The following is an 11,439-nucleotide window of genomic DNA, read 5'->3' as shown; positions in this document are numbered from 1 at the left end:
TCAATCTGGTGCAGTTGTGCATAAGAGCCAATCAGCTTCTTCAGTTAAGCTTTGACGATAAAACCTGGAAGCGGATTGGTTACTTATGCACAGCTGCACCAGATTTGGTGGTTTACTAAAACTGGAGCACACAAAGGTACTGAAGCCTTTAGATCAGGGGTTCCCAAACTACGGCCTTGCAGCTGTTGTGGAACTACACATCCCATGAGGCATTGTAAAACTCTGACATTCACAGACATGACTAGGCATGATGGGAATTGTAGTTCCTGAACAACTGCAGGGCCGAAGTTTGGGAATCCCTGCTTTAGATCCATTCATCAACCAGGCTCCTAGCCTTTCACAGTTTACCAATGGCAGCTTACGCATTCTCTCAGTTCAGGATTGCAGTAAACCTTTAAAGTGCAGCTTTGGGCTGCTCTGCAAGTAGGTAAACCCTTGCCTCTGTTTGTCCTGCAGTGAGTCCTATCTCCTTCTAGTTTGATCAACAATGATTTATATCCTCAATCGTGATCATCAGTTCCTAGGAACCACCAATGAAAGGCATCCTCAGATCATGCAGCTGCTACTACTACCACCACCATGCTTCACAGTAGGTATGGTGGTGTCAGAAGATGAGTAGTGTTGCATCCCCCCCCCCCTCCCACACCATATACGAAAGGCCAGAAATTCAGTTTTTATCTACTGCAGACCACAGAACCTTTTTTTTTTTTAACCTGTGCTGTGATTTCTATGTGCCTATCAGCAAACTTCTGATGGGATGTAATGTTTCTTCTGCAGCGAAGGCTTTCTGCCGCCTGCCCTTGCAGCCCAGGTTAGTGGATCTAGTGTTATTCCGTAGGCAAACTGCCCATCTCAGCTCTTTTTTTCAATGCAAGCCAAACCCTAGGGAAATGAATGGTTTAAACCTGCCAAGGTGTTTTTTTTTTTTTTGCCATCCGAGTTCCATTGGTGAGCCTTTCCTTCGCTTTCCTGTTCTGCAGCTACAGCAAAAATTAGGAGGTATCCAGAGTAAGGGAAATTCCCTTTTTACAAAGTTATTACTAGAACAAGTGTGCCCCCCCCCCCCCCAAATTACAAGGTTTCCACTCTATTCCAATTTGGGTGACCATTCAAAATTCCCTCCTTCAAATAGCTGTGACAGGGGGGGTCACCAGGGCCTAATGGGGACACAAAGTAAAACCTGATGGAGATCTAACTTATCACTCTATCCAAAACACATTTAAAAAAATTGGCTTTAGATACACTTTTAACTCTTCGCAGCAGAAACTGACATGCCAACGTTAAGAGTATTCTTTATTTTTTACAATTTATGTACAATATACCTGGACCATACATACTACAGTATATACTGCCCCCCCAAACCCCTATATACAGGATCTTGAAACGTAGCTCAGCATGCAGGCACCATCATGGAGGAGACCGTGTTGTCAAAAGCCCTAAAACAAAACAGAATAATGCGTTATTAGACAACTTGTTATATATGTTACCAAAAGTATTGGGACGCCTGCCTTTACACACACACATGAACTTTAATGGCATCCCAGTCTTAAGCTGGACACACACTATACAACTTTTGTGGTCAGATTTCCTTTAGATTTACCTTCAACTATGAAGTGCAAGGGCCGGCCTGATTGCATACAAATTAAAAGTGTTTAGGTTTGACCTCATATTATATGGTTTTGGTAAATCTGAAGGAAGAAAATCTAAAGACAATTGTATAGTGTGTGTGGCATCCCAGGCTTAGTCCGTAAGGTTCAATATTGAGTTGGCCCACCCTTTGCAGCTATAACAGCTTCAACTCTTCTGGGAAGGCCGTCCACAAGGTTTAGGAGTGTGTCTATGGAAATGTTTCACCATTCTTCCAGAAGCGCATTTGTGAGGTACTGACGTTGGAGGAAAAGGCCTGGCTTGCAGTCTCCACTCTAATTAATCCCAAAGATGTTCTATCGGGTTAAGGTTAGGACTCTGTGAAGGCCAGTCAAGTTCCTCCACCCCAAACTCACCCATCCATGTCTTTATGGACCTTGCTTGGTGCCCTGGTACGCAGTCATGTTGGAACAGGAAGGGGCCACCCCCAAACTCCTCCCACAAAGTTGGGAGCATGAAATTGTCCAAAATGTCTTGGTATGCTGATGACTTAAGAGTTCCCTTCACTGGAACGAAGGGCCCAGGCCCAACCCCTGAAAAACAACCCCACACCATAATCCCCCCTCCACCAAATGATTGGACCAGTGCACAAAGCAAGGTTCATAAAGACATGGATGAGAGAGTTTGGGGTGGAGGAACTTGACTGGCCTGCACAGAGTCCTGACCTCAACCCGATAGAACACCTTTGGGATGAATTAAGAGTGGAGACTGTGAGCCAGACCTTCCCTTCCCTCAGCTCTCTCCTCACTGAGCTCTGCAGTGTTTGATTTCAGCTCTCCATCCCCTTTTTTCTGATTTTCTGACACCTCAGCCAAGCTTTATATATTCTAGACTCTGAACGGAGGCACAGAAGAGAAGACTGCAGGTACAACTTATGTAGGAGGACTGGTTTTATCTCCATGTATCACCTGAGGCCGGTCACTTCACTTGTTATATGGAAGGGTTTACAATCAATTTAACATTAAAAGCACAAATCTTTCAAATATATAACCTCCAATCACCATACGATTTTGTACAGAGGGCTGAGGTTATATCTTTGTAATCTTTGTGTTTTTAATTCGAATAAAAATAGTTTGATATTTGTATAGTTCTATATGGTAATGCGCGTTCCTTACAAGTCCGTTCCATTTGAATTGTGGAAACTATGCCTGTAAATAAAAACTCACCGTGACTGAATGGGGTCCCCCGGATTATAGAAGGGGTTGCACATCACATCTGTGTAGGAGTTATGAAGCTTGCGGAACATCTGAAATGAAGACCAAGAAAAGAGTTCAGTACATTGGGTGGGCAGCTGCCTCTGTTACGTATTGGGGGGGGGGGGGGGGGGGTACAGTGCCTTGAAAAAGTATTCATACCCCACATTTTCTCATGTTACAACCAAAAATGTAAATGTATTTTATTGGGATTTTATGTGATAGACCGACATAAAGTGACCATAATTGTGTAGTGGAAGGAAAATGATAAATGATACAAATAAATCTGTGAAAAGTGTGGCTGCATTTGTATTCACCCCCCGGAGTAAATACTTTGTAGAACCGCCTTTCCCTGCAATTACAGCTGCAAGTCTTTTTGGGGATGTCTCTACCAGCTTTGCACATCTAGAGAGGACATTTCTGCCCATTCTTCTCTGCAGAATATCTCATCTCTGTCAGATTGGATGGAGAGCGTCTGTGAACAGCAATTTTCAAGTCTTGCCACAGATTCTCAATGGGATTTAGGTCTGGACTGTGACTGGGCCATTCTAACACATGAAACCATTCCATTGTAGCTCTGGCTGGATGTTTCGGGTCGTTGTCATGCTGGAAGGTGAACCTCCGCCACAGTCTCAAGTCTTTTCTTCTAAGATTGTCCTGTATTTGGCTCCATCCATCAACTCTGACCAGCTTCCCTGTCCCTGCTGAAGAAAACCATCCCCACACCATGATGCTGCCACCACCATGTTTCACAGTGGGGATGGTGTGTTCAGGGTGATGTGCAGTGTTAGTTTTCCCCCCACACATAGCGTTTTGCTTTTAGGCCAAAAAAGTTGAATTTTGGTCTCCTCTGAGCAGAGCTCCTCCCCCCACATGTTTGCTGTGTCCCCCACATGGCTTCTCCCAAACTGCAAACAGGACTTCTTATGGCTTTCTTCCACCAATGGCTTTCTTCTTCTCACTCTTCCATAAAGGGCAGATTTGTGGAGCGCACGACTAATAGTTGTCCTGTGGACAGATTCTCCCACCTGAGCTGTGGATCTCTGCAGCTCCTCCAGAGTTCCCATGGGCCTCTTGGCTGCTCCTCTGATGAATGCTCTCCTTTCCCGGCCGGTCAGTTTAGGTGGACGGCCATGTCTTGGTAGGGTCCGGCCGGTCAGTTTAGGTGGACGGCCATGTCTTGGTAGGGGCCCGGCCGGTCAGTTTAGGTGGACGGCCATGTCTTGGTAGGGTCCCAGCCGGTCAGTTTAGGGGGACGGCCATGTCTTGGTAGGGGCCCGGTCAGTTTAGGGGGATGGCCATGTCTTGGTAGGGGCCCGGCCGGTCAGTTTAGGTGGATGGCCATGTCTTGGTAGGGGTCCGGCCGGTCAGTTTAGGTGGACGGCCATGTCTTGGTAGGGGCCCGGCCGGTCAGTTTAGGTGGACGGCCATGTCTTGGTAGGGTCCCAGCCGGTCAGTTTAGGTGGACGGCCATGTCTTGGTAGGGGCCCGGTCAGTTTAGGGGGATGGCCATGTGTTGGTAGGGGCCCGGCCGGTCAGTTTAGGTGGATGGCCATGTCTTGGTAGGGGCCCGGCCGGTCAGTTTAGGGGGACGGCCATGTCTTGGTAGGGTCCCAGCCGGTCAGTTTAGGTGGACGGCCATGTCTTGGTAGAGTCCCAGCCGGTCAGTTTAGGTGGACGGCCATGTCTTGGTAGGGGCCCGGCCGGTCAGTTTAGGTGGATGGCCATGTCTTGGTAGGGGCCCGGCCAGTCAGTTTAGGTGGACGGCCATGTCTTGGTAGGGGTGCAGTTGTGCCATTCTCTTTCCATTTTCCGATGATGGATGGAACAGCGCTCCATGAGATGGTTAGAGATTTTCTTTTTTTTTTTTTATAACCTAACCCTGCTTTACACTTTTCCACAACTTTATCCCTGACCTGTCTGCTGTGTTCCTTGGCCTTCATGATGCTCTTTGTTCACTGAGGTTCTTTAACAAACCTCTGAGGGCTTCACAGAACAGCTGTATTTATACTGAGATTACATTACACACAGGTGGATTCTATTTATTAATTAGGTGACTTCTGAAGGCAATTGGTTCCACTAGATTTTAGTTAGGGGTATCAGAGTAAAGGGGGGTGAATACAAATGCAGCCACACTTTTCACAGATTTATTTGTATCATTTATCATTTTCCTTCCACTTCACAATTATGGACACTTTGTGTCGGTCTATCACATAAAATCCCAATAAAATACATTTACCTTTCTGGTTGTAACATGAGAAAAGGTGTGAAATTCCAAGGGGTGTGAATACTTTTTCAAGCCTCTGTACCATCCACATATACACTGTATGGAGGGGCCGGCTTACACTGCGGATTTCATTGTCCCGAAGAGCCGTGTTGGAGGAATCTACGACCATGACAAATTTAACTTTAGAGTTGGTGACGTAGCCATATCTGAGGGAAGCTAAGGGGGGGTCGGACAGATTGGAGAGAAGTCACACAGAAATTACACACCACAAAGTTATAAATGGGCCCTAAATCAGGGATATACAAACTGCGAACTACAAGTCCCATGAGGTTATAGCAAGACTGACAGCCACAAGCATGACACCCAGAGGCATGATGGGATTTGTAGTTTTGCAACAGCTGGAGGGCCTCAGTTTACATATCCCTGCCTTTTAAAGCATCAAAGTCCTCCAAAACTGTAATTTTAGGTATGAGTGGACGGTGGCTGCCCCGGCATACTCAAACCGTGAGATATCTCTGCCATAATTCCGTACTCTACTCCTATCCGTCTCTTATGTGTTCCAGCTGCACCCACTTCATTCTCCATACTATAAAATAAAAATAGCCAACAGGAAAGGTGGGAGCAATTGATGCATCAGCTGTGATCGCCCTGGAATTTAAACTTAGCAATCTCACCAATATGGTGCGATAAAGCCGAGCGATCCATCCTCATTTCAACAAAACGATCCAATCGTACATCAAGCATACTAGTGGTGCACCGAAATTTCGGCAACCGAAATTTTCGGACGAAAATGGGTTAAAGATGCTGATATTACTGATGGCCGCCGCGGGCACAGCCCAGATTTCTAAAGACCCGCCTCTGGCCGGCAGCCCGCCTCCCGGTGATGTCACTACTACTACGATGTGCATGAATGAACTAACACACCGGGCGGGCGAGCGGCTGCTAATAGCTATAATTAAGTGAGCCCTTCACTTCCTTATCAGGCGGGTATCTGGGGTGAGGCGAGATTACCAATCGTATTTGTATTATGCAGCATGAGGGGGTTAATGTATTGTCACTGATGCATTAATGACCGACCAATGGCAGTTAATTAACCCCTTTGTGCTGCATTAGTGCAACCAGTATCAGTGCAGCCAGTGTTAATTAACACTGATACTGGTTGCACTAATGCAGCACAAAGGGGTTAATTAACTGCCATTGGTCGGTCACTATTGCAGCAGTGACAATACATTAACCCCCTCATGCTGAATAATACAAATACCATTGGTAATTAAATTAACCTCTTGCCAACCCATCACAGTACATATACTGTGACAGGGTGGCAGCGACAGGTGTACGTCGCTGCCTGTTTCTGGTGTATGCCCCTCTTCTATCTATTTTAAAATTATTTGGGGGGAAAAGTAATTTTCGGTTTCGGTTTTCAGCCAAGGGCATCCTGCATTTTCGGTTTTGGCTCAAAATTTTCATTTCGGGGCATCCCTAATTTTTGCTGGAGGCAGTTTACATCACGCACTCATTTCAGTAGCATAGTTATTAATGAGGAATGGATGTTTCTTGCTAAAGAATATTATTTTTTTATCAAGTTGTTCACAGCCGCCTCCCTACTAGCGAGCTGTGCATTCGGATTGGCTCGGTGGCGGGGGAAGGAGAAACTGGACGGAACTTCCAAGGGACAGTACCGCGGCGCCGTCTCCTGGAAGTGGGGAAGGGTAGCTGTCAAAAACAGGTACCGTTCCCCCCCCCTGAAAGGTGCCAAATGTGGCACCGGAGGGGGGGGGGTGGGAAGCAAACGAGCGGAAGTTCCACTTTAGGGTGGAACTCCGCTTTAAGACCACAGGAAGACTGGGACAGCTGCAGCTCAGGGCCACATGAATAGGACATGGTCTCCGCCATCCATCCATCCATCCCAGTAGGGAGTCACATATGAAGGATACACTTTGTAGTCCTCTGTAGGGTACAACAGCCCCAGGTAAAGTTCCCTTTGATCCACCAAAGCTTTCCCCATAGCGGAGATCTTCTCATCCACCACATCCAGGGAGGTGTGGACGGTGTAATGGAACTTCAGCTGCTCTTCGGTGGGGATGCTGCGAATGTATAACGGATAGTTCTGAAAGAGAAAAACATTTTCCATGTAAAACTCTGCACACCGTAATGACATTCCCAGAATCGGATAATAGGTCACACATACACAGAAAGTCACATCTAGTAAGGGTGGGGGAGGTGTGCCATCATTCTGGAGGCTGAAAGAGGCTCTATATAGTTCATTCCTTTGATCTATAACAGGTGTCAAACACAAGGCCCGCGGGCTGAATCCGGCCCTCCAGGTCAATTCATGTGGCCCTCTCACTTCTCCTGTAGCTTTGGCACTCCCTTCCTGTCAGCAGCTGAGAGGAGGACAGAACTCCTCCCACAGATCCTGTGCCTGTCTATGCAGCCACAGCACCCCCTCATCTCTGCCTCCCCTGGTCTCAGCATTCAGCAGCCTCAGGCAGTTAATTCCAGTCCTCCCTTGGTCCTCCTCCAGATCTTGCACTTTCTGCTTCTGAACTCCTTACAGGAAGCGGGTAAGTGCGGTGCACTGTGATGTCAGGGAGGGTTGGAGACTATTGGCTTCTGTTGGTGACATCTGCGGTGCTCTGGACATCTAGTCTTTCAGATACACCGACCCTTTGCAGACTACCATAACGCTGATAAAATTGTGTTTGACACCCCTGAGCTAAAGGAAGGAAATGATACATTGTAATACTTTGTGTTTATAGTGATCTGCCAATTGTTGATAAACATTTGCTGGAGGTTTTTTTTTTTTGACAGCTGTGAGTGAGCAGAGAACGGCTCTGTAAGGCTGCATTCACATGTCAGCGTATGATCGCGGGCAGAACCGCCGCGGTTCCGCCCGTGATTCGGAGATTAATTGCAAATCGCGGGACGCCTAGCGTTGCCCGTTGATTTGCAATAGCCCCCCAAACGCCGAGCGATGTTGCCGCGATTTACGCCCGCCGAATCGCGGCAACATCGCGTAAACAAAATCGCGGGACGCAATACGCTCCAAAAAAGTACAAGAGCTTCTTTGGAGAGTATTGCGTCCTGCGATTTTGTTTGCGCGATGTTGCCGCGATTCGGCGGGCGTAAATCGCGGCAACATCGCTCGGCGTTTGGGGGGCTATTGCAAATCAACGGGCAACGCTAGGCGTCCCGCGATTTGCAATTAATCTCCGAATCGCGGGCGGAACCGCGGCGGTTCTGCCCGCGATCCAAACGCTGACATGTGAATGCAGCCTAAGAATCGAGGAAATGCTGTGTTTTAGGATCGTGGGGGGGGGGGGGGATTGAGATCGTGATTTTTTAACGATTAATCATGCAGCTCTGGAGGCCGGGTTCACGCTGTGTGCGGAGCTCCGCACAGCAGGGGTCCGGGGCGCCCCTGTTCAGTTTCAGGTCCTAATTTGTACCAAAAGACGCACAGCGACCCTTCTGCAAATCGCTCCGCAGCCGTCCTGGAGACATCCAATTTTCACCAGTGTGAACCCGGCCTGAATAATGGGGTGGGGGGTGTACAACGCTTGTAGGGATCAACCGATATTTTTTCATTGCAGATACGGATATTTTGGTCATCGTGTATCGGTATCAGCTGATATTTTCGTACATTTAAATAAAAACCCGGCTGACCAAAGCCCAGGCGCCAGGATGCAATTTCTAGTTGCCATGGTGACCTGCGGGCCTGGGATTTGTTGAGCCCTGCATTATCCTGTATTTGCTCCTGGAAATTTGCGTTTGATGTATGGGAATTGCCAAGAATAGTAAACACCCCCTCCCCCACCAAAAAATGGTTTGTTCCACCCAGTAAGTGATGGGAATGGAAGATATTAATGTATACGGAGGGGGGGATTCAGACCACCTCACCACCCCCAGGCAGTCTGTAGATGAACTACAAGTCACAGCCAGTCCTGACACCCCCGCCCCTCTCTGGCGCCCCCACAGTGGAGGAGAGCCCCGTCGGTTCTGGTCCCCGGACCCCCCCCCATCCTCCTCACCTCCTTAGCGATGACAGCCACACACACCGCCATCTTGGTCCTCTCAATCATCACGTGATTGCCTCATCCCCGCCCCCGATAGACGAGAGAAGACGGACCAGTCATGTGACCCGTGAGGCAGCATCATAGAAATTCCTGGACGTCTTGCGCGTGCGCGGGTTCCGATCTACCAATCAAGGGATTGGGGTGGGGACCGATAAGTTAACCCCGCCTCTTAAAGCGCCCGCTCCTTGTTTCTACTGATGTCATCCTACGGGGAGGAGGGGAGGATTCATTCCTTCACCTGAGGCTGACGGTGGGAAGAACTTTCACTTTATCATTAGGGGGGCGGGGAGACGCCTGTCATACAGAGAGAGTAAAAAACAGCTGCACTGTTACCCATAGCAACCTGTGCCATCCCTCATAACAACCTGTGCCGTTACCCATAGCAACCCATGTCACTAGCCATAGCAACCTGTGCCGTTACCCATAGCAACCCATGTCACTAGCCATAGCAACCTGTGCTGTGCCGTTACCCATAACAACCCATGTCACTAGCCATAGCAACCTGTGCCGTTACCCATAGCAACCCATGTCACTAGCCAAAGCAACCTGCACCATTAACCATAGCAACCCATGTCACTAGCCATAGTAACCTGTGCCGTTACCCATAGCAACCCATGTCACTAGCCATAGTAACCTGTGCTGTTACCCATAGCAACCCATGTCACTAGCCATAGCAACCTGTGCCATTACCCATAGCAACCCATGTCACTAGCCATAGCAACCTGTGCCGTTACCCATAGCAACCCATGTCACTAGCCATAGCAACCTGTGCCGTTACCCATAGCAACCCATGTCACTAGCCAAAGCAACCTGCACCATTAACCATAGCAACCCATGTCACTAGCCATAGTAACCTGTGCCGTTACCCATAGCAACCCATGTCACTAGCCATAGTAACCTGTGCTGTTACCCATAGCAACCCATGTCACTAGCCATAGCAACCTGTGCCATTACCCATAGCAACCCATGTCACTAGCCATAGCAACCTGTGCCGTTACCCATAGCAACCCATGTCACTAGCCATAGCAACCTGTGCCGTTACCCATAACAACCCATGTCACTAACCATAGCAACCTGTGCCGTTACCATAACAACCCATGTCACTAACCATAGCAACCTGTGCCGTTACCAATAACAACCCATGTCACTAACCATAGCAACCTGTGCCTTTACCCATAACAACCCATGTCACTAACCATAGCAACCTGTGCCTTTACCCATAACAACCCATGTCACTAACCATAGCAACCTGCACCATTAACCATAGCAACCCATGTCACTAACCATAGCAACCTGTGCCTTTACCCATAACAACCCATGTCACTAACCATAGCAACCTGCACCATTAACCATAGCAACCCATGTCACTAACCATAGCAACCTGTGCCGTTACCAATAACAACCCATGTCACTAACCATAGCAACCTGTGCCTTTACCCATAGCAACCCATGTCACTAGCCAAAGCAACCTGCACCATTAACCATAGCAACCCATGTCACTAGCCATAGTAACCTGTGCCGTTACCCATAGCAACCCATGTCACTAGCCATAGCAACCTGTGCTGTTACCCATAGCAAGTGATGAAAATAGTGAAATACTATCACTGCTCAGACCTGAGCTCTACACCTTGTGCATTATAGATGGCTGCCTTAATGATTACACCACAGGAACCGCCAGCAAAGTGCGCTCAAATCCCCTCACCCTGCTGCTGGATGAAATGTTGGGAGTCCTGAAGATCATTCATATTCCCCCTACAGCGCCGCCCTGCAGGGTACCCAAATATGTGCAGCTTTCCTGCATAAATGGTAACTCGATTTCATCCTTGGCCACATCAGCATTATGGTGGCCCTCAAAGGGCCAGTTCTATCTGTAAGACTAGATGTCCAGAGCACCCCCCCCTCCATCAGATGCCAAGAGCCCCCCCCACCATCAGAAGTCAAGGGTCCCTCACCCTCCCTTACATCACAGTGGGGGCAGAGCTGGGAGGCAGAACATGCAGGAGCTGGAGGAGGACCAGAGGAAGGCTGTAGTCTTCTAAATGCTGAGACCAGGGGAGGTGGAGATGAGGGGGTGCTGCAGCTGCACAGAGAGGCACAGGATCTGAAGGAGGAGTTCTGTCCTCCTCTCTGCTGCCGACTGCTGAGACAGGGGGTGGTGGAGATGAGGGGAGCGCTGCAGCTGCAGGAGAGGTGTGAGGCGGGAGGTGGAGGCTATCTATCTACCTCATAAAGCCTGACTGAAAAAGGAGAGAACTGAGCTCAGAGTTACTGCCTCAGGGGAGAGAAAGAGAGCACA

The 11,439-nt window shown here is 48.5% G+C and overlaps 1 protein-coding gene across 1 annotated transcript; it reads right to left on the bottom strand.

The window, feature by feature from the left end:
* Positions 1–1,322: 1,322 nt before the first annotated feature.
* Positions 1,323–9,190, bottom strand: TRAPPC2L (trafficking protein particle complex subunit 2L). Its single transcript, XM_082269617.1, has 5 exons — positions 9,099–9,190; positions 7,002–7,174; positions 5,186–5,273; positions 2,814–2,893; positions 1,323–1,436 (listed from the first exon to the last, which is right to left on the bottom strand). Exons 1-5 carry the CDS (start codon positions 9,147–9,149, stop codon positions 1,391–1,393), a joined length of 438 nt encoding a protein of 145 aa, XP_082125743.1. The 5' UTR covers positions 9,150–9,190; the 3' UTR covers positions 1,323–1,390.
* Positions 9,191–11,439: the final 2,249 nt, after the last annotated feature.

This window comes from Pelophylax lessonae (genome assembly GCF_965119305.1).
Source record: "Pelophylax lessonae genome assembly, chromosome: 10".
In the NCBI taxonomy this organism is placed as follows: Eukaryota; Metazoa; Chordata; class Amphibia; order Anura; family Ranidae; genus Pelophylax; species Pelophylax lessonae.
The sequence above is the reverse complement of the archived record's forward strand: the minus strand, read 5'-3'. Positions and strand labels throughout refer to the sequence as shown.